The sequence below is a fragment of the Lepidochelys olivacea genome, assembly GCF_965140295.1.
Source record: "Lepidochelys olivacea isolate rLepOli2 genome assembly, chromosome: 3".
Classification (NCBI taxonomy): Eukaryota; Metazoa; Chordata; order Testudines; family Cheloniidae; genus Lepidochelys; species Lepidochelys olivacea.
In genome coordinates this window covers 158,399,872-158,423,814 of record NC_140413.1, presented here as the reverse complement: position 1 = coordinate 158,423,814, position 23,943 = coordinate 158,399,872, and the positions used below count along the sequence as shown (strand labels likewise).

General features: G+C 45.8%; 1 protein-coding gene across 1 annotated transcript in view; it reads right to left on the bottom strand.

The window, feature by feature from the left end:
* The window catches only part of ITPKB (inositol-trisphosphate 3-kinase B), a 111,887-nt gene that overhangs the window by 20,280 nt on the left and 67,664 nt on the right, over positions 1-23,943 (bottom strand). The window contains exons 3-4 of the mRNA XM_084624652.1: positions 6,525-6,624; positions 5,538-5,751 (exon numbers count right to left, since the gene is read on the bottom strand). Of these exons, the coding sequence (XP_084480778.1) occupies positions 5,538-5,751; positions 6,525-6,624 (314 nt within the window). The remainder of the gene's footprint in view (positions 1-5,537; positions 5,752-6,524; positions 6,625-23,943) is intronic.

Sequence of the window (23,943 nt, the reverse complement as noted above, 5' to 3'; positions counted from 1 at the left end):
ATCAGTATTTCACAAGCTATAATCCTCAAAGCCCACCTGAAGTAGTAAAGATTCTAAAAAAATCATTTAACCTACCCCGTGAAAATGCATCTCGCTCTGGGGCAGCCATTTAAGAGTTTAGGAGAGCAGATGGAAAGCCACCCAGTTGAAATGCAGCAGGAAATCAGGAAGGCAGAATGTAATTACCACAATGTGAATCTGGCCAGAACACAGAGGTTATTCATAAAGTCCAACCATATCTAATAGCTACAAGGGATCAAAACCTTGATTTTACATCTCCAGAATAGCAGAACAGGGCCTTCTAACACAATTGTAGGAAATTGCTTTGACACTGACTGAGCAAAAGCATCATCTACTGAAATTCCACTCCCTATAGCAGAGGTGGGCAAACTTTTTGGACCAAGGGCCACATCAGGGTATGGAAATTGTATGGCAGGCCATGAATGCTCACGAAATTGCAGGCTCTGGGGTGGGGCCAGAAATGAGGAGTGCAGGGTGCGGGAGGGGGCTCCGGGCTGGGACACGAGGGGTGGGGTGCAGCGGGGGAGGAGGAGGGCTCCAGATGGTGGTGCAGGCTCTGGGGTGGACTCGGGGATGATGGGTTTGGGGTGCAGGAGGGTGCTCCAGGTTGGAACCACGGGTTCGGAGGGCAGGAGGGAGATCAGGGCTGGGGAAGGAGGTTGGGGTACGGGGGTGTGTGGCTCAGGGGTGCAGGCTCCGGGAGGCACTTACCTCAAGCAGCTCCCAAAAGCAGTGGCATGTCCCCCCTCTGGCTCCTACATGGAGGTGCAGCCAGGCGGCTCTGCTGCGTGCTGCCCCATCTGCAGGCACCGCCCCTGCATCTCCCATTGGCCGTGGTTCCCAGCCAATGGGAGCTGCAGAGGCGGTGCTTAGGGCGGGGGCAGCATGTGGAGCAGAGCCCCCTGGCTGCCCCTATGCGTAGGAGCCGGAGGGAGGTCATGCCGCTGCTTCCGGGAGCCGCGCAGAGCAGCCCCCGACCCTGTGCCCTGGCTGGAGCGCCGGAGCGGGGCAAGCCCCAGACCCCGCTCCCCAGCGGGAGCTCGAGGGCCGGATTAAAATGGCTTGTGGGCCGGATGCGGCCTGTGGGCCATAGTTTGCCCACCTCTGCCCTATAGCATGGTTTTTGGAAGTCTCTCTGCCAGCTACTGTCTCAGTTCAATCCTGTTTTGTACTGGGATCCTGTCAGAGTCGAAGTAGTTTGGTATGGCAGATTGGATAAACCAGCAAGACACAATGAAGCAAATAACCCTGCTGTATCCCTTCACATCCAAAGACCAGTTACAACAAAGCTATTCTCTTAGGTAGCTAAGGACTAGCTCTCTGCAGATGGGCCATGCTTTCTTTCTGTTTTGCGTATGCCCAGGAAGTGGTGCTCAATGGGTGCTTTACTTCCACATCTCAAGTAGAACGCAAGGGGGCGTGTGCTAGAGAGAATATGTGGGACGGGGTTTATGCGTATTTCTCATGGGACCTTGCTAGGCTAGATTATATCTGTTTCAGAACCAAGGCATCTGATCACATGGCAGGACATTACCAGAGCCTCCTCTCTTTTAAAACCTCACCTGAAACGAAGTGGCGAAGGGCTGTGGCTTCAGTTAGCATGTGACTTTTGGGTGGGAGGAGGGAGTGGGCAGTATGGTCTGAAATACTCCCCCTCCGAGCATAGTGAGGAGTCCAGAGTCTCTTAATCTGTGGATACCCTTCCCTCCCCCTCTCAGTCTCCCCTAGGCTTTATCCATCACTTTATCCTGTGCCCCAACAAATTTGATTTTAGGTTGAAGGTAACTGGAGGAGGCCGCTGCCTTCCAAAGCAAGGTAATATTGCTTCTCATTTGGAAAGAAGAAGGGTGGTAAGGCGTAAACAAGCAGTCTCTTCCTGCACCCACAACATTGCATGGTTTGAGAGTAGCAGCTGTGTTAGTCTGTATCCGCAAAAAGAAAAGGAGGATTTGTGGCACCTTAGAGACTAACAAATTTATTTGAGCATAAACTTTCATGAGCTATAGCTCACTTCATCAGATGCATGCAGTAGGGAGTACACTATCTTCACAGCACTGCTAGAGTGGGAAAACCCACAGCTCCTGCTTGGCTGGGAATAGCCAACAGCTCAGCTCAGAGGAATGCTTTAACCTTCTGTGGTGCAACATATTTGAGGAGATAAGCCTGAACCAAAATCCCATTTCTGACAAGCCAGAGTATACGTCTCAATCCTTTGGTTTGGACCCTTGCTATCTAGATTCTGAAATCCTCTGCTAGCCACTGAACATTGTAAACTTCATGTAGCTGCAATTATGGGTATAAGCCTTATTTTGTATTGTGGTAACACCTAGGGACCCTGAGCAGCTATTGTGTTAGGAGCTGTACACAGCTGGAAGTAGACAGTTCTCTCTTTATTTTGCTAGCATGTGGAGGCCGCAGTCAGCAAGCCAGGTCCAGTGCAGATGCAGCGACAGCACCGCAGCTGCCTAGCCACTGTGGAGATCCTGTCCCAGAGGCATTAAGAGTTGAAAATGCAATTTGCTTTCCTCATTGAGCCTCCATTGGTAAGTTTTAGTGTGCACCTTTTTGCACCATTATGTATATTTTAACACAAATGCTGTTTTGACTCCACTGTATTGCAGATCTCCCCTGAAAGTCAAGCTCTAGCTACCTGCTCGGCAATCACATACAGATGATTTTGCCTAATTCCACCCACTGATAACAGTGTGGCAAAGGGATATACAGCCCCTTTCACAACTTCCTGCACTGCTGTAGCCTCCTGGCTTGTCAACGACACCAGCACAGACCAGGCTTAGAGGTCTTACTGCCAGTGCAAGCAAATTTTAAGGAAATTATCTGCCGTAACCTCCTTGACGAGGATGTGCTCTTTTGGGCAAAGCATTGGTTAACCCTGCTCAGAATATTTTTCTACTTGTTCATGCAGTAACTTGAACTTCATTCCCCTTCTGTGAAGCAGAGGCCAAGCAAAACAGTGCAGCAGAACAGCCTGCCTCCTTTCAGAGATACAAAGAACAGCACATAGGCAGAGATACTAGGACAGTGGGTTTTCTTGTGGGGGCGTGTGAACAAGATTTAATTAAAAAGAAAAGGAGGACTTGTGGCACCTTAGAGACTAACCAATTTATTTGAGTATAAGCTTTCGTGAGCTACAGCTCACTTCATCGGATGCATACTGTGGAAAGTGTAGAAGATCTTTTTATACACACAAAGCATGAAAAAATACCTCCCCCCACCCCACTCTCCTGCTGGTAATAGCTTATCTAAAGTGATCACTCTCCTTACAATGTGTATGATAATCAAGTTGGGCCATTTCCAGCACAAATCCAGGTTTTCTCTCCCCCCCCACAAACCCACTCTCCTGCTGGTAATAGCTTATCTAAAGTGACCACTCTCCTTACAATGTGTATGATAATCAAGGTGGGCCATTTCCAGCACAAATCCAGGGTTTAACAAGAACGTCTGGGGGAGGGGGGGTAGGAAAAAACAAGGGGAAATAGGTTACCTTGCATAATAACTTAGCCACTCCCAGTCTCTATTCAAGCCTAAGTTAATTGTATCCAATTTGCAAATGAATTCCAAATCAACAGTTAATTGTCAGCCCAGGGGACAGACCCACTCCCCATTTCCTTCAAGTTACACTTCAACCCTGCCTCTAGCTTGGAGACTGCCAGCATTCCATTACCTGCATTCCTCCCCCACCCCCTCTGGAGGGGAGTATGGGTTTTGTGTCTGACAGTCTGACATGCCAGTTCATGTTTCACATCAGGAGTTCAAAAGGGGAAGAAGAAGAAGAAGGAAAAAAATAAATTCCTCTCTTCCCTCAGCTTTTCCAGAAAGCATAAGCATCTCTACCACATCTAAGCTTTAAGCTTGTCCTTCACGGGGATCTAAAATCCAAGCTGGCTAGTGGTTTATATCTGGCCTGAATCTGCATACTGGCTTTAGGTTTCAACATAAAAACTTAAGAACCTGATCCTGCAATGCTTGCCCATGTGTAATCCTTACTCATTCAAATAATCCCATTGAAGTCAACAGGACTAGTTCCATGATTAAGGTCTGCATAGCTAAGTGTTTGCAGGATTGAATTTTGATAGTTCGTATATGGGTTCCAAGAAAGACTAGTTTCAGAGTAACAGCCATGTTAGTCTGTATCCGCAAAAAGAAAAGGAGTACTTGTGGCACCTTAGAGACTAACCAATTTATTTGAGCATAAGCTTTCGTGAGCTACAGCTCACTTCATCGGATGCATACTGTGGAAACTGCAGAAGACATTATATACACAGAGACCATGAAACAATACCTCCTCCCACCCCACTCTCCTGCTGGTAATACTTTTCTTTTTAAGAAAGCCTAGGATACTTATGCTCACTCTTTGTGAAAGGCTTCAGGATTCACTGATGAAGGACAGAGTAGAATATTACATACTCATTTCAGAGTAGCAGCCGTGTTAGTCTGTATTCACAAAAAGAAAAGGAGCACTTGTGGCACCTTAGAGACTAACCAATTTATTTGAGCATGAGCTTTCATGAGCTACAGCTCACTTCATCAGATGCACTGTATCCCAAAGAGCATGCAAGAGCAGGTGAGAAGTAAGGGAAAGGATTAAAAGCTGTTTGAACTCAGATCTAAAGTGGAGAGTCTCAGGCAGAGATACAAGAAGGCTGACAGCTAGCACCAAGGCCTTCGCTGCAGCTTGAATGGGCTACAGCCACACATGGAGTACACATATGCCCCGATGTTTTCATTGGGGCATCTCCCAGAACATGAGCTGTCCTGATAGACCTTGTCTCAACACGCTAGAATATACTTTGATAGTGTAAAACATTAGGTGGTAAATGCTGTTCTTCCTTCAGAGAGGGGTGCAACTCCCTGGTGCTCTTCACCACAGAGCCAGAGGCGGGTGTGCAACAGCACTGCTTGTGTTTTAGTCTAGGTGTGTGATGTCCAAGAAATGCTACCCCTGCCTGGACTTAAGGCAACTTGTGGTGGGAGCTCCCAAGCAGGGCTCTCTCACTGTGTCTCACCTCTTTTTAAAGCTGCTTCATTCAAGGATCTCTATTCTGACCCCTATACAACTCCTGAAATGTGCCCCCCCCCTTAGATCAGTGCCCCTTGTGGCTGAGAGAGCAGGGCAAGGTACTGTCTCAAAAGTGCCACCCCCAGACCCCTGGAACAGAAATGGGCTACTAGTGCAGACTGATGCAACAGCCCCCTGCAGCTCCAAGCAATCCACTTTCACAGTACACTACAGTCACCAGCCTGTGACTGCAGGAGTCTGTTCCACCATTTCCCAGCCCAGGTTTCCTCTTGTGTCTCCCACCCACACCCGCTTGGCTTCCCTCTCTAGAGCCCTGGGCAATAGTCATCTATGGCCAGGTGAGCCTGTCAGAGTAGCCAGTTTGCTCTGGATAGTCTTTACTCGGGTATTATGTTGCTTTAAGCACTGGATTTGGATTCTTGAACTCAGGCTGCTCCTTTCTACTCAGTTACAAGCCAATGCACCTAGCAGCACTAACCTGACTCCCATCTTGCAGTCCATAACGCAGGGGGAGTCAAATTCAGCCAGCAGGTCTTCCATCTGATTGTACCGCTCCCCATCCTTCACCACGTCTCCATGGTAGGCAGGAACAAAGGGCTTAAGGACATCGTTCATCAAGCGGTCCAAGCACCGCTGCTCAGATTCACAGTGCTTCTTGAGTATCCTGCCATTGGCTGCAGCCTTGAAGCTACCTGAGAGACAAAAGGCAACACAGTGCTTACTCAGGTGCAGACCCTTCACAGAGGAAAGCAGGCAGATAGTCATGAAGCCTCAAGCCCCTGCTGACATCCCCACCCAGAACAATCAAGGCATAATGAACTGCTACTGAGTGTTACATAAGAAAAGGAGGACTTGTGGCACCTTAGAGACTAACCAATTTATTTGAGCATGAGCTTTCGTGAGCTACAGCTCACTTCATCGGATGCATCAGTATCAAAAGTTAACAGGATCTGACATGACAGACCTCAAGTGAGAGTCAAAGCTATATGTACTACTCTTACTACTCATTTGGGGGGACTCTATCACTCCTTTCCCGGCCCCCGAACCACTGCCTCTAATCATGGTAGCTTCCAGGGCCTGATGAAGGAGAGTAACACCCCCCCACATGGCTAAGCGGCAGAGTTTGAACTTGGAACCTTCATCAGCCGAGCACAAACCTCTACTGCTTGAGTGACAGGAGTAACTCCAGCATCGGGCAGCAGGGATAACACTACACTTCACAAGCATGCCCACACTGGGATCTCCTTCATCTCCACATGATGCAATGTAGCATTTAGATCAGTCCCTCCCTCAAGGCCCTGCTTCCCCAGAGACAGATTCAAGGTGAGCACTTAATGAGTGTCACAGAGACAATTGAGGCCAACACAGCTGATTAACTGAACAATCAGGAGACTTCCCAAATCTTCATTAGTCTCACACCATGGAGGGTTCCCTTGATGACACGGCACAGCTCAACCTTCCATACCTGCATGCCCTGCTAGTTGAATCCAAGGATACTTTTTCTTGAAGGACATAACAAAGGGGGACCACTGCACCATATTTTTGATCTTCCGCCATGACTTGCTCTAAGGAAACAGAGAAAGGCATATAGTGGGTCAATTTTTTGCTGTTCATAAAGCTGGCTCAGAGAGCAAGTTTGTGGATTTTGGGGACCAGGGAAAAGAAAGACAACACTAAAGGGTGGAAGAGAAAGGAGCACAGGGAACACTGTTCCTCACCTTTCTCTTCTGCTCCTGTGCCAGGCTGGGCTAGTAGCAAATAAGTCACTGGATCTCAATTATCAATTCACATTGGCATAAATCAAGAGCGACTCCATTGAAGTGAATGGAATTTTAGTTTTACACGGATGAAAACAGAATCAGGCCGACTGGCTCAGGAGAGTACCCATCTGCATTACGTACAGGAGAGTCACCTGCTATCCTCTCTCTATCTCTTAAATTTCCCCTTTAGGAGAGGACAGGCTGTCAGCTCATTTCTGGAGTGCACCCTGGACAGCTCATGAGTTAGAATTCTAGGAGTCCTAATAAGATTTTGCAGGTATGCCAGCTTTTATCAGGCTGGCAAAACTCCACTTCAGATCCACAAGCGAGAAGCCTATTTTTGTTCCCACTGGAAGACAGCTGCTTTGGTCATTAAGTACTGAGTCCGTGAGTGTCTGATTGATGAGCCAAACCCAAGGAGTCAGCACATTTGAGAAAACAGTTCGCTTCTGACATATGGTATTTGTTGTTAGATAGATTTATTAGTATAAATACTTGTGTGAACCAAGGCGGGGCTGTACTCAAACATAGGAAAGCCTCTTTCAAAGACGCAGTCTTTCCTGAAGAAAGTTGTTTTCCCTAGATTGTTCTGATGGAACACACAGCTAGTAAGAGGCAGAGATATTTCTTATCTCAATACCAGAAGGCTGTGCAAACAATCTGTGCAGGCTATATACAACAACAACAATGGAAAAATGCCTAATTGCACAAGATGAGACAACCGGTGCTTTTGTCCTGGCGTCTCGGGAGCAATTGAGTTCAGCTTGGAAGTGCACATTAAAGTTACCTTCATTTGCTCAACCTTAAAAATGCACGTAGGAGAGCAGCTAGCTCATTCTCTACAGTCTGGAGAACCAAGTTTCATTCCCTATCGGTCTGCAAGGGGTGAACGAGCAATCCAACATCCCCAGTCCTTAGGGCATTTACTTGGGGTGAAGTCACAGGCCAGAGCCAGGCACCTAATATTGTAGCCAATGCATTTAGGGAGAGGGAATTGATCTGGGTACAGAAAACTGGTAAAAGTTTTTAATTTCCTAAGCCATCCTGCTGAAAGTCACCGTTGTATGAGTTTGGACCACTGCACACATCAAGGTTGCTAAGAGCAGCTGTATGAAGTCTTAGCAACAGAGAAACACAGATGTGGGGTGGCCACTTATCTGAAGCTCTGAACTCAGTTTTGAGACAGCAGGTTCTCTTACTATCTTGGTGTGATTTGATAGAGTGCAGGGCCATTGGCATTAGAAGTATTAACATTAAACCACAAGAAGCATGCACTAGATTATGCCATTTAAGCATGGACCCAAGGAAGGGGGAGTGTGAATCTGCTTTGCCTCCAGGGGTAGCCATATGCAAGAGAGAACAGGCTGCATCAGATTTTAGACTGACCTTACAAAGGGAGTAAGGGTGAGGTAGGGCCAGGTACCCTTAGAATCACAGAATCATAGACTTTAAGGTCAGAAGGGACCATTATAATTGTCTAGTCTGACCTCCTGCACAATGCAGACCACAGAATCTCTCCCACCTGTAACAAACCTGTAATCTCTCCCACTCCTGTAACAAACCCCTAACCTATGTCTGAGCTATTGAAGTCCTCAAATCGTGGTTTAAAGACTTCGAGGTGCAGAGAATCCTCCAGCAATTGACGTGTATCCCACGCTGCAGAGGAAGGCGAAAACCCCCCAGGGCCTCTTCCAATCTGCCCTGGAGGAAAATTCCTTTCTGAACCCAAATATGGCGATCAGCTAAACCCTGAGCATGTGAGCAAGACTCACCAGCCAGACACCCAGGAAAGCATTCTCTGTAGTAACTCAGATCCCACCCCATCTCACATCCCAACACAGGCAACTGGGCATATTTACCACTAATAGTCAAAGATCAATTAATTGCCAAAACTAGGCTATCCCATCATACCATCCCCTCCATAAACTTATCAAGCTTAGTCTTGAAGCCACCACTGCTTCCCTTGGAAGGCTGTTTCAGAACTTCACTCTGATGGTTAGAAACCTTCGTCTAATTTCAAGTCTAAACTTCCTGATGGCCAGTTTATATATGTTGTTCTTGTGTCCACACTGGTACTGAGCTTAAATAATTCCTCTCCCTCCCTGGTATTTATCCCTCTGATATATTTATAGAGAGCAATCCTATCTCCCCTCAGCCTTCTTTTGGTTAAGCTAAACAAGCCAAGCTCTTTGAGTGTCCCTTGTGGGACGTAGTGAGAGAGCAGTCCCTGCACTCCATGGGGTGTCAGGCTCTTGTATGGGATGCACAATGGAGGGAGGGGACAGGGAGGAGGACAGGGAGATGGGTGTACCATCTCTCCTGCCAGAGTGCATGGATTGGTCACTAACCCTCCAAGTAGTTATTGGGGAATCAGGGGTGTCAGTCTGGTCCTGGGCTTGTTTATAAACCAAACGTTTGTCAAGGAAGCTTCCAAACCATTAAGATCACCAGGGTCCTTGGTCTCTTTTGCACTTTGCTGTTCAGGATTTAATTATTCAAGCTGCAGCTTTGTCAGGTTGGATCAAGAATGCAGAAGGCAGCTCCCTACTTGACATGTGGATGAATGCTTTCTTTCCAAGTAAAATGCCAGAAGTTGTGTGCTTTGGCTGTTCTTTGTTCTCTCTTGGCAGAGTGCACAGGGGCTTTCCCCCTCCTTTTGTTTTCAAAATAGTAACATTGAGTTCTGATTGTCACTGATTGATTGATTGATTGATTTAAAAAAGGACTCCAGTCTGCAAGTTAGGCTTCAGATCAATGCGACCCAACTTGTCTAAAATAAAAGGGGGAATCCTCCCACCAAGGCAGAAACATAAGTCACTCAGTCCCAGGATACAAGCCAAGGCAATGATTGTTCTCGAGCCAAGATTTTGTTTTTCGGTGCTTAGAGGTTTATAGCAAAAGCCTTGATGGATTTCAAAGCATGAGCTAAACGATGCCAAGTGACTCCTGGAGTATCCCAATGCCTTCCCCAGCAGAGGCTTTGAGAGATATCCAGATAAGTCTTGCTCTGTCAATTCTGTCTGATTTCTTCCCTTACACCAGAACAGAAGGCCTTATTAGCAAAGAAAATAGAGTTCTCACAACTCTGGGATGGGCTAAACCCCTGCCCCTGGCAACTGTTTAACCTGTTGTGCTAACTAGCGGGCACTGAACCGACAGAGTGCACTTTCTATTCAGTTAAGCAAGATAGGGACCTAATGGCCAGCTGAACCAGGGTCCAGTGTTGCCTGTCCTCAGCATGTCTACAAAGCACAGCACATTCCTGCTACTTTACATCCCCAGGAAATGGTTCAGATGCAAATCTAGGACAGGTGTTTGCAAGCCACACTTAAGTGCACAACCTGTTTTTAGAGTTACTGCTTTTCCAGCAGGCTTGCACATACTACACAGTACCTCAAACCCTGCCAAGCAGTCAGACCCTTCATCCAATCAAGGAGGTGCCACGATGGGGGGAAGAACCTAAAGTGTTACTGAGTGGCCTTGTATTTCAGGGGCGGAGATGTTTACTTGGAGCGGCTGTGCAGAGGATTTTGAGTAGAGTGGCAATGTTTGTATCAAGCTGCAGAAGTCAGCTCTTGTTAAATTCAGATGACCTTGGTGAAGCAGGAGTATACTTGTGTGCCTATTGTTAGGATATAGATATTCAGGCCTGTCTATAAAGGCCTATACTCTTAAGAATTTAGGTGTATTCTTATCACTTAGCTAGTTACAGAGGTATAAAAGAAAGAATCAAAATCACTGTCTGCTGGTGTAAGGGCCTTCTCTTACTGTGACAGTCTGAGGCCCTGTTCTCAGGCTAACATCTCTGGCTAAGCAGCAGAGGCAGCCATAAGCTGGGAAGCGACTGGTCACATCCTCACATTCCAAACTAGTCACATTGAAATAAGGCAATATGGAGCTGTTGGAAAGGTGATTTGATCTATCACCTCCAGAGAAAGGGAAGAGCCTAGAGGATATAAAAGGAAGTTTAGTTTGATAGTTTTCTGTTTGGTAAGAACTCACTTATCAATAGACACAGCTGGGAAACCCTTATGTCTTTATAGATGTAGTTGTGAAATCCTCACTTCTGTATTGTTTTGTTATTATAGTTCCCACTTTGCTATTGTTTATTTGCATGGTCTCTGTCTGGTTCTGTGATTGTTTCTGTCTGCTGTATAATTAATTTTGCTGGGTGTAAACTAATTAAGATGGTGGGATATAATTGGTTAAATAATCATGTTACAATACGTTAGGATTGGTTAGTTAAATTTCAGTAAAATGATAGGTTTAGGTAAAGCTATACAAGTTTTACTATATAGTCTGCAGTCAATCAGGAAGCAAGGGGGAAATGGGAACGGAATGGGGTGGGAAAATTGGAGTCATGTTTTGCTGGGGGGGGGGGGATGGAAACAGGGACACAGGTAAGGCTCTGTAGTGTCAGAGCTGGGAAGGGGAACACTAAGGAAGGAAACTGGAATCATGCTTGCTGGAAGTTCACCCCAATAAACATCGAATTGTTTGCACCTTTAGACTTTGGGTATTGTTGCTCTCTGTTCACGTGAGAAGGACCAGGGAAGTAAGCGGGTGAAGGAATAAGCCCCCGAACATCTGTGACTTGCTAGAGTTTTCTATGGGGATATTTGGGAAATTTCAGGCCATGATTTGCAGTGTTTCTAGTGTGTGGAAATAAGCAGCCTGTTATAGCTTCAGCTTATCAAATACCATGTGACGTACCCAATGTCACAGTCCACCCCACTCCTCAGGAGCCATTTCTACCTGGTTTCTCAGAGGCAGAAATTCACTTGAGGTCTCCCAGTGGTGACAAGGGCAGTGTAAGAACCTATACAGAGTAGAATAGAAAGGTGAAGTGACTTGTCAAGTCCCCAAAAGAACTAAGAGCTAGAAGGTGAACTCAGGAGTTCCTAACTCCCAGTCCTGTGCTCGGACCCCTAGAGCAACCTCTTTAGTTTACATCCTTAATAAGTCTTTGCATTCTGCTATCAGGTTGGTGCTGGTTCTCCCTCATCTTCCTCAGGTATTTTCCAAACACCATACATTAGCCCACCATGCCTCTCTCTTGTTGGATAGTTCTACCAAGGAATAGTCGTTTGGATCGTTTCAAGCATATCCTCAAGACTAGAGAAGACAGGGTGTGCTTAGTCTCTATTCCTTTGGGAGCCATCTTTATTTTATATTTGGCCTGTGATAAGCACTTCCCAGCTTTACAAGGAAAAGTTTGCTTCACCAATAGAGATCTCTTGTGCCATCAGCCCAAGGCCTACAGTGTATTATTCGCAGCCCAGGATGCCAGAGCAGTTTGTTTTGCTGGCTAGCTCACACAGAGCTCATTTGATTGGTTAGGTGAAAAACAAGTGTTTGGCTTCTCTGTTACTGTAGTGGTTAACAAGTAAGAATTTTTGCCAGGGACAACTGCCCTACTGAACTGGGGAGCTGCCTGACACTTCTGTCCACTGTAAAATGAGATCTAACATCTCCTGGAGGAGACACGGATTATTTTACTCTGTCAAGATTCACTGTGACCACAAACCTTTCCATGGCCCCAGAAACCACAAACTTTCCCACTCGGGGGGTTACTCTCCCAGCCTACTCTTCACCCCACAGCTTTCCCCTTCCCTATTCCAATCTCCCACATGGCTCCAGGCTTCTCTGCCTAGGTACACAGTGTCCTCATCCAAAACACATCCTGACACAAGGGGGGCTCCAGGCCCTTGGAGTGCCCAAGCATTCCCCCCAACACACACACACACTCCTGCTGGCACCCGCGAATGGGAACACAGCAGTCCAGGCAACAAGGTTTTTTAAACAGGCCCTTTGGTGAGGCGTTCCGTGGAAGAGCATCACCTCCAAGCTTTAATGTAACTGTTTTATTTGTACTTCAAGAACTTATTCTGAGCTAGGTATCAGAACAAGCCTACAGTTACCTGTGTAGGTCAGACTGCATATGTAGTTACTAGGGGGGTGTTACTTGCAGGTGGTTGCACAGATATTCAGAGTAAATTATTCTTTGGACCACCGGGAACCGGCCTATTTGGAAGACTCATGTGGTGTTATAGCGTAGTGAAGTGTCAGTTGGTCCACAAGATGGTGGTTTTGGTGAAGTTATGCATGTGTCTGACCATTTCAGGAAGGCTTGTATGCACTGCAGTCAATGGCACTACGCATGGTTAAAATGAAGCACATGTTTAAGTTCTTTGCATGATCGGGGTCTATGACATGCACAGCGATGCTGCATGTATGGTGTCCTTAGGTGAGGTTTGGAAGAGCCAGTTCTCCAGTTAATGGTGCAAGGGTTAATTTAATATAACTTTGCAGCACCACTAGAGAGTGCATAAGTGGGGCAGCTAGGGAAGGTGTTATAAATGTAGTGTTCTCTCAGTGCATCTAATCTGTTTTAACAGCAGCAGCAAATGCAGAGGGATTAGCTATTTTGTGCTAAACTATTCAGCAGTGATGAAAAAATATTCAGTGAAGAGCCCCCTGGGGCAGGCTAAGACACTTATGTGGCAGTGAGGCTAAATATTACAGCTATAGAAGTAAACTCTGTAGACTTACTTCTGCAAGAACTCTTAGTAGCTGCAGATTCGCTACATCTTCCTCTGTCCCAATAAGGGAGTAGCTACTGACTAACTTTCGTCTGTGCATCTTTGGACGTTAGTTTGGGGCCAGTCCGGCTAAGTGCCCTACATGGGGAGGAGAGGCAGCTCAATGCCTTGCAGGGTCAGACGTTTAATTCTAGTGCTCCCTTTTGGCATATGGGGGAGGAAGGTAGAGAAAACACTGATTTATCTACTGTGTTTACGTTACTTATCGGGAGGCTGAGACAGGCTGTGGGTTTCCCCTATCTGTCAACAGAGCTTCTATGGAAAAACCAGACAAGAACTCAGTGCCAACCCAGAAGTTTAGAGGAAATATTTTGATTCATTAAAATAAACAAAATGTGACTGATGAGATTGAGGTTTGCTGTATATTTGCACTATCGCAGATGGCTCTCTTTTAAACAGGTGGGGCATGACTGGTCAAAGGAGTTGCACCTTCTGAGACCTTCCTTCCCTCTCCCTTTCCTGGTACAGATTTTGAAGGGGTTTAATTGATATTATTTCCCTTACAGATTGCTTTGTGAGTGACTTCCCCTTACTCTGTACTGAGCCAGAGATCTGTGGCAACCAGGTTAATTAGCTGCAATTATGGCATCCAACAGTTTTATAGGGCCAATTGTTCCTGCAAATTGCTTGAGTCAGGCTTGTACTGAATTATTTCTTTATTGTTATTTAATACGAGCACATTATGTTAGCCAAGACTGAAGTCTACCTCAGGCTTGGAAGAGGATGAGCGTCCTGGGGCACCTTCAGTCAGTGATTACTCCGTATCCTAAAAACGACGTCACTCCAGTTAGAACTTGAAAGAGTCTGGAGTCAGAACAGACTGAGGGAGATGTCAAGAGGCAGTCTTTGGAGGAGGCTGTGATCCACAGTCCAGTGCAGTGGTGTTGAGCAGCCGCTGTTTCCACTCACTTCATTGGAGCTATAGATGCTCAGCTCTTCTGAAAACTCAGGCCCTAATTATATTGCATTCATATTGGAAAGAGTGAATGGATAAGGGGAGTCAAGGGCAGAGGAAGGGATAGAATCCAGGTTCCTAACTCCACTTCCAGACACTCCCTCCCCATTTAGGATTTGACAGTTTACCCTCTAGGTTTTCATTTTCACAAGTAGACACGGCAGGAGGGTGTGAACTTGAGTAACTTCTAAACTTGAGTAACTTCTAAAATCCATGCAAGAAATTGGTACTGAGTTTTACGTTTGCTGGGCAAGAAAGCTAACTAGTTCCTAGACAGAGCTTGGCAAACGTATGAACAGGATTACATACAGTCGTGCTGCCAGCCAGAGCAGAGGCCTGGACTCAGTGATCCAGGAGGCCCCTTCCAGTCCTACGTCCCTGTGTGCGGCACGTTAACAGTCAACAATCCCCAGCATTTATTGAAAAACTGTCCATGGCCACCCATGCATTTAATGAAGTCCTTAAAATGACCACTGCAAGCCATTCACTTCTCGTGCAATGCTTGAAAGACTGCAGTGTCTGCAAAACCTACCGAGAACTCTGTCCCCTGCACTCCCTTCACCCACCCCCACCACCCTCCCAGTCCCTTAGGCTTGCTAGGAGTCACAGTGTGCAATGTTCAAAATACCCTCAAGGGATTGGTGCACACCTGCAGTGCAGCAAGTCTCTCTGCCCCATAGACTTAAAGTGAAAGCATCAGTCCCACCAAAAAGGGAACTCTAGCCACAGGGGTTGCTTGGTTGCACTGTGACAAGTCACACAAAGTTCAGTGTCTTTCAGCAGAACCTGGGAGTGCTTTTGGGACAGGTGGGGAGCGGGGAGAGGAGGGTTCAGTTAACCACATTTCAGGTTTAAAGGTTAGCAATTTGCTTCCAGAACCTACTGTCTTGTCTCACAATAGAGAAAGGCAGATTTTGCACAACACTCAGCAGAGTACTAAAAAAAGGAGAAAAGGAGTACTTGTGGCACCTTAGAGACTAACCAATTTATTAGAGCATAAGCTTTCGTGAGCTACAGCTCACTTCCTCAGATGCATATCGTGGAAACTGCAGCCAACTAACTAATTGGTTAGTCTCTAAGGTGCCACAAGTACTCCTTTTCTTTTTGCGAATACAGACTAACACGGCTGTTACTCTGAAACCTGTCAAAAAAAGGAGAGAGTGTTTGCATCTGAGGAAGTGAGCTGTAGCTCACGAAAGCTTATGCTCTAATAAATTGGTTAGTCTCTAAGGTGCCACAAGTCCTCCTTTTCTTTTTGCCCACAATGTTCACGGTATGTCAGCCTGTTCTGAGGCCATGGTACACGCAGCCAAGGGAAAAAGAGGCCATTTAGTTTTCCATGTTTAAAAGAATGAATATGTTTTCTTTCAGTCTTTAAAAAGTAGTTAAGGTTTCCCTAGTGATGATTGTTTCCCTTCATGAGGGAAAACCTTTTACCTCCTGAAGCGATAAGAAGGACAGCTTTATTCATTGTATAAGATGCTGATGTGCCGATTGCCACAGCACAACCTGTATGCAAGCCCGGGCAGGCAGATGCTTCCGGCTGAATAGCTCATTTCTGCAACCAACTTTGCAAACCTGTCTTCAGAGCACTGGAATGTTCTGGCACACCAGTGAGCAAAACAGTGCTGATCTAAAGAGACTTTAAATAGAAGACCTGAAGGAACCTGTAACAGAGCTCAGTTGTGCTCCTTCCTTTCAGAGTGGAGAATTTGCTATTCCTTCTTCCCAATTGCAGGGAAAGAAGAGAGACAGTGATCTTATGACTTCTCTGGTTCCATCATCAGACCATTCCTACTCTCCATCGGCTTCCATATTGGACATCCAGTTGGTCCAATCAGCAACTTTGCTGTCCGCTGCCACTGTGAGAGCCACAAAAAGAGCCAACACCCTCACCTCACTGGAAAAGAAAAGGCAATGAACTGTCCTTGAGATCTTCAGCAGTTGACACTCCGTATTATACCCATTGTCCCGCATCTAGGAACCCCCCATTCCTGTGTCTCTTGCTGGTATAGATGCACTGGCTTGAGACGGGTTTATTTGCTAGAGCACTAGCTCTAACATAATGGACATAACAACATAAAGGAAAGGCTTTGGATCTTTTTTTGTCTAGTCAAATAAGCATTTAATTTATGCATATGAGGGATTCAACCTCAGCAGTTCTTTCAAAATCTGGTCCTAAGCAAATGCCAGTCCAGTTCTTACACTGCAAGCATCACTATGGTATATGCAAAGCAAAGATACTCTTATGACTAGTGCCCAATTTTGCACAAAGGATGGTCAGTGGTTAAGGCATTGGCCTGGGACTCTGGAAACCCAGGTTCAAATCGCTGTTCCACCACAGACTCCCTGTATGACCTTGGGCAAGTCACCCTACGCCTCAGTTCCCCCTCTGTAACAGGGAGATGATAGCTGAGCCCGACCTTACAGGGTTGATGTGGGGACAAATACATTAAAGATTGCGAAGTGATCAGATACTATGGTACTGTACCTAGGATAGATCTCACCACATCTCCCAGAGAGTCCATCGTCACACACAGAGACTTGGTACTGCATGGATATGGTAGTGTGTGTATTATTTCTGTGAAGTTAGACGCTATGCTTTTTCAGAATCAGTATAATTCTACATAACAAGGGCTTGTTCACCCTGTCAAGCTGCCCTACAGGGCCAATGAGCTTGAGTACCAACCTTAGAGCAGCCTGTTAAGAGCCAGGACACAAACCCCAAATTGGTTATGAGTTCTACACTTAGATTTTTCCAACCAATCATCAAGTGTAAACTCCTCAGGCACTATAACAGCCTTAAAATGGAGTCACGGACAGTCCCCTTGGGTACTATGATCTGTCTCGCCACCCAGGTGAGTCTGCTTTTGTGATAAATGGTCCCTTACACCACTAATCACAGCAATATTTAGGTTACTTCCAGTGCCAAAGGATCAGTCACTTACCCTAGGTCAATTGCACCTTAGATCTCACACCAAAGACACTTCTAGCCAATACAGATTTATTAATAGGAAAAAGAAACAAGCAAGTTATTTACAAGGTTAAAGCAGGTAAACATACATACACAAATGAGTTACAATCTTAAATATCCAAAGTAATAGAAGTGTCTATGCTAAGCAAGCTCTATGTGGCTAAGCACTAGGGATCTTTTGCTTATGCCTAGTAATCCTGGCCCCCCAGAGTCCAAGCAGCATAAAGATACAGCTCCTCCTTGTTAGGTGTTTTTATTCCCTTCCCCCTTCTGCACTGAGCTGCAAACTCAGCGGATGGGAGGAATTCACTTGCAAGACTCAGCTTCATAGGGGTGGGGACGAGGGCGGTAGAGTAAACAACTAGTCTTTTATCCTCTAATATTCCACTCTAGTCAGTCTGGTGTCGATAGGCCTTCCTTGTCAGGCAGGACATCACACCATCTATTGGAGACCAGCTTTTCACACTAACTAATGTCTCCCTCCTGTCTGGTGATTTACACCGTTACAAAGGCTTATAATGCAAATGCTCAGATATTACTTTACAATCTGGGATACAGATTGTCTAAAAGAGATTAATGCAGCAGCAACTCACAAGTATTCAATGAAGTCCAAACATATTCTGATAATTCTAATATCTGTTTGAACAACGCTAACACATAGGTGAGCCAGACTGATTTCATCTATGGATTTGTCAGTGTTCAACTGAGGCATGGAGATCTTGACATGATCTAGCACCTGATCTCCCAGCATCACAACCCCAACACAAAAATGGCATAGGAAGGAGTGTCACCGAGGCTCCTGAATACACCTCAGGGTCCCCCTATCCTTGACAAGGCAGCAATAACTAACTTTTCTTTTCCCTTCATATGGATGATCTCCCTGTCAAACTCCTGTAGAACTAGACTCCAGCATAATAGTCTCAAATTGGTCCCTTTGGCTCAGTGCAATCATATTAGCCGTGAGTGGCCCATTAGAACCTTACATTTTCTATTATACAGAGAAGGCTTAAGTTGCATAATAGCCCAAACTATGGCATAGCACCCCACTTGATGACAGCACAGTTCTGTTCAGTGCGGGAGGAGGGTTAGTTTTTTACTCAAGGCAATGAGATGCCTCTTCCCCCCACCCCATCCTACATTAGCACTGCACCTAACCCAATCTTAGAAGCATCAGTTCACAGCACAAAGGGTTTGCTGAAATCAAGGCTGACCAAAACTGGCTCTTTAAGGACATAAAAGAGGCTTTGTCTAAAGCCCTTTTCACAGGCCCGGCTTCCCCTTTTTTTAAGGTCTGTTATGGAGGCCAGAACATCACTAAACCCCTTTACAAACCTTCGGCAACAGTTGGCCAGATTGATAAAGGATTAGACTTGCTTCTTGGTTTGTGGGGCAGGCCAATTCCAAATGGCTTCTGATTTAAAGGATCAGGGCAAACAAACCCACTGCCCACCCAGTGCCCTAAATAAAGATAGCCCCCTTCTTGAATGACCTTGGCTTCTTGCATTATCTCAGACACCTTGACAGCGAGGTTGGCTTCTCTAAGCCTCTATAATTCAATTCCTGCATGGTTCTGATGGTCTTGCCTAGAGTCATTAACAAAAAGGCAATTCGTCTACACAGGCCATGCCAAAGGTCTGTAAACCCTGCAGCTCCTTACTGACAAACCTCTGTAAAGTAACCCCTGCATAAATTAACCCAAAAGGCATAATCTTAAACTCATATAAACCAGATTCCTCTACGAAAGCAGATTTTTCCGGTGCATCAGCATATAAGGTCATTTGCCTATATAAAGTAGTCAAATCCAGAGTACTTATAAATTTTCACCCCCACAATACATCTAGTAAATCCTCTATCCAGGAGGATAAGGGGTAAGGATAAGGCTGGGTGATGATATTCACCCATCTAAAATCAACAGAAAATCTCACGATTGTATCCCTTTTTAGGTGCCATCATAATAGGAGATGCCCAGGGGCTTTCTGATTTAGAGATCACTCATGTCTAGCATGCTCTCCACTTCCTCCTGAATTTTTCTTTGCATTTCACCTTTAGCATGGTCTGCTCTGCTGGAGCAGGGTGCGGCCCATTAGTTTTAATGGAATGCACTATTTTGTTAGTTAAACCTGGTCGGTTGGAAAATACCTGCCTGTGGTATTTCAGGAGGGCCAACATTTCCTGCTTTTGGGTTGGGTTCAAACCCTTCCAAATCTCGATGCTCTAAGGAAGAGATTTGCTCTGGACTCTCCCTGACCAAATCAAATAAAGGGGCAGTAAATGTTTCCTCATCAGCACAGCAAATCATATTCACCACCATCTCTTTCTTATATGGTAAGATTTCAGTCATTAGACATGTACTATCTGCACAGCTCCCACCCACACCAGGGGGTGTCGTTACATCCTAAGTGATCTCATTCTCTCTATCACCTCAAAAGGTCCTTCCCAACAATCATGCATCTTGTTTTTCATCACTGAAATCAACACTAGCACCAAGTCACACAGATCGAAAGACCTTTCTCCAGCATGCCTGGCAGACCAAGCTTTCCGAGACACCTGACTCAATTCAAGCTGCTGATGCACTAAGTCTATTGAAGCTCTTACGTTCTCTTTAAAACAAGTGACATGCTCCCCTACATTAAGGTGTTCCCTCACCTGTCTCCCATGAAGGAGGTCAAAGGGGGCAAACCCTGTAAACTCTTTGGGTATACTCCTGTATGCAAATAACAAATAAGGGAGTGACATGTTCCACTCATTCTCTTCCCAGGTAACAAACATCTTCAGCATAGACTTCAATGTCCCATTGAATCTTTCTACCAGACTGTTAATCTCTGGATGATAGATGGTGGCCTTTATATGCCTCGCTCCACACAACTCCCATAACTTTTTGAAAACTACAGACATGAAATTTACACCACGGTCGGATAAGGTTTCCCTGCTAAAAACAGTGATTAGGGGCAGTAGCCATAGCTTCAGCTTCTATATTAGCTAGTGCTGTGGATTCAGGGTAGCTAGTGTCCACCACAACCAGTATATACTTCTTTCCATTCCTAAAAGGATTGGGTAGTGGTCCCATGATAACTAGAGACACTCTGGCAAACACCTCCTTAAGGATGGACAAAAGTTGCAAAGGTGCCTTGCAGGGTCCCTTTAACCTCTTATGCTTCTGACATAAGAAGATTCTAACACTTTTTTACTGTCTCAAACACATGAGGCCAAGAGAAATTCTGTTGGAGCCTATCACAGGTTCTTTCCACTCCTAAGTGTCACGCAAAGGGCAATCACTTGGAGCTAAGATCAAGTCTAGTAACTGTTCCTAAGATCAAGTGTAAGTAGTCTCTTAGCCTATCCAAGGCTGTGATTAAGTGCCGTGTTTTTGGTCTTTTGGCCTCGAAATGAAAACCTTGTCTGTTTCTCTTGGACCTTGAAGTTGAAGAAAAAGAAAAAAAAAGACTCGCCTTCATGCTGGGGGAGGGGGTCTTTTGTCTTCTTCAGTGTTCAACTCTACTCAGTCCGGTATCGATGAGCCTTCCCAGCCAGGCAGGACATAACACAGCCTGTTGGAGACCAGCATTTCACACTAATTCATGTCTCTCTCCTGTCTGGTGATTTACACCAGAGGTTTACAGTGCAAATGCTCAAATAGTACTTTACAATATGGGATACTGGTGTTATCAGTGAGATTAATGCAGCAACTCACGGATATTCAGCAGAGGCTACACACAATTTTATGATTGCAATATCTATTTTAACAGGGCTAAGGTGAACCAGACTGTTTTCAGCGATGTATTTGTCAGTGGTCAGCTGAGACATGGGGACCTTGGCATGAGCTGGCCTGTCAGTGTCACACTGACACTGGTTTGTCAGTGTCACACAAGATATAAGCCGCTCCCATTAACCTCAGTGGGAGCGGTCTCCATCTGGAGGAGGAGGAACAGCTTCTCCATGAGCCCACCCTCCCAGATCTTTACTCCTAACACAGCACCGTGCTCTGCCTTCTTAGCTATTCCTGCTGACCTATGAAGGCTGCTGCAGTAGCCCTGAAGCTATTTGTGGAATCTAGTAACATCTGTTTAGATCACTTAAAAATATTCCAGCATATTGGGGGATGGCAGCATGCAAGGCAGCTAGACTCGTTCTTCATGCCGCCCATGCAGGAAAGAAGAAAACAGGCTGAAAAAAATGCAGCCATGAGAGGATGAGTTCTCTGGTATAACTAAAGATTAGAAGGAGATATAGCAGTTGAGGGAGCAGGCAGAGTATATACATTATCCTCAGCATTTCTGTTACTGCGTGTTTACAGTCCAAGCCTCTGCTTCCTCGCTGTAAAATGAGAACAACGATGCTTCCCGCATTTACAAGTCGCTTTGAGTAGGTCAACACGGCCTCTTGGAACCCCTCGGAGCAAGCCTCAAGGCCGGCCTGGGTTGACAGGCTTGTGCTAGCGTGCTAAAAATCGCTGTGCGGCCAGCACTTTGAAGCTGGGGCTCAGCCTCGGAAGGCCGCCCCACGCCGCTGGCTTCAGCGCCTACACCGCAGCCCGAGCCGCAACTTCACAGTGCGGTCTGCACAGCTACTATTGGAGTGGCAGCGTGAGCCCCCTAGCCCAAGTCCGTCAGGCGGGGTTGACGGGCTCACTCCCATGGGTTCCCAACGCCGTGTAGACGTGCCCTTTGAGATCCACGGATGGGGAGCATCACGGAATATGATTGAATTTTACAGACAACCAGTCTCAATCTTAGGTTTTTCACACTATAGTGATAAAGCCTCAATACTTCCCCACTTCATAGTAGGAGAAACGGAAGCAGAGAAGTTATTTACCCAGGGCTTTACAGAAAGTTGAGGGCAAAGCTGGGATTAGAACTCAGAATTTACTGAGCCGCAGACCCATGAGTACATCTCCATTATATATTTCCTCCCGAGAGAGCCCTTTCTTTAAAGTAACAGCTGAAAACTTCCTAATATGGATTAGTCATAACTGGCCTTCCAGTAAAGCTGGTTGAATTATTAATTGAAAAAGAGTTAGACAAGTTTAGCCTATTTCTGTTTGGGAACCAATCCAGATTTCAGTGAATGTATTTGTCATTCATTAAGTATACACTAATTCCTTTGGCCAGGCAGTTCTCAGCCCAAGAGTCAGAGTAGTTCATGAACAGCCACTCGCTATTTTAGGCGGCCATCCACATACTGAAGTCACATGGTTTTTCTGCTCCCTCAATGGATGGCAAGCTTTAAACTATTTGAACTCTATCAATCATAAATACCCTTGCTGGCAGACAGAACTCCACACTCCAAGCAGCTATCCCCCCAAAAATCCGGGAGACCTGCAGCCCATTGGTGTGAAGTGCTCGTGAATAGTAAGCAAGGCACAGAGCAGCTATTCACTTCAGACAGCTCCATTTCACACACTTGACAAATGCAACACATTCTCCTGGGGCCCGACCCAACACCACTCATGCTAACGGAATCTATGCCCTGGGCTTTGATGAAGCAGCATTAGGGCTCTGGAGACTTGTTTGATTTCTTTACAACAGCAGCCCTGTGCACTACATCCCCTGTTTCTCCATCTCCAAGTTTGACTTCAGTTCAGCAACTGCCTCTGCTGTAGTCTTTCTAGCTTGGCATTAAAAAGCATGAGCCAGAGACTAGTGCTGATCCACAGAACAGCCTGAAAGTGCTGAAGCAATATTGATTTCCCCATTTCCCATTGTCATTTTATCTGCCCCGCAAGGGTACTTCTTACCCCCCCAGCCTCATGCAAATCAACCAGTAACTCAACCCCTGGCCACTCGGCTAGTATAGACTCTGAACTGGAATTACAGTGGGTTACCATCTGAGTTTTGAGAACAGAACTCATCCCTTCTTGCTGGGGAAATGGTTATTTCAGCTCCAGTCATATCTGTGACTAGAATATCTGAACGAAAACATCCAGCTGGTATGCAATTTCAATAGCCCAAAAAGAGTCTTAAGGGCTGCAGTTTGAAAGCCATATGATATTCAGCTCTTAAAAAGCCACCCGGAAAGTTTCTAGGTGGGTGGCAACTCCAACAGAGAACAGGTTCATGGTAAGAAGCCTATCTGGAGTACGAGAGACACCTGTGCACTTGGAGGCGAGATAGCTAGCAACATGGTCAGCTGTGGGGAAATGCTCGATGTTACTGCTTTGTACTGTACATGTGGACACTGCTGCCATGACCAGGAGAAAGCATACAGGTGTTTATCAAGTGTACAAGTGATCACAGTAAATGAAATGATAAGAGAGTCAGAAGTACATCTTAAGACATTTTGTATGTCTCTCTCATTTTGTAGCAGGTGGATTTTAATGGGCTAGTTTGTTTAACCCAAAAGACTACTACTTTACAGATTCCTTAGCGATATTTGGTCATTACCATGGAAGATGAGAAAGCCAGTAGGCAGAAGAGTAGGACTTGGAGTTCTGTGCTGGCTTCATATTCACTTCTGGGTGCAGTTCAAAGTGTTGCCTACTAGCTATAAAGGCATAAGTGGCTGGGAATTTAGGTAGTAGGAGAAACTCTCTCCCTGTGTATCACCATAGCAGTTATCCCTGGTACTGAAGTCCCCAAGGTAGGGCATTCTTGGTG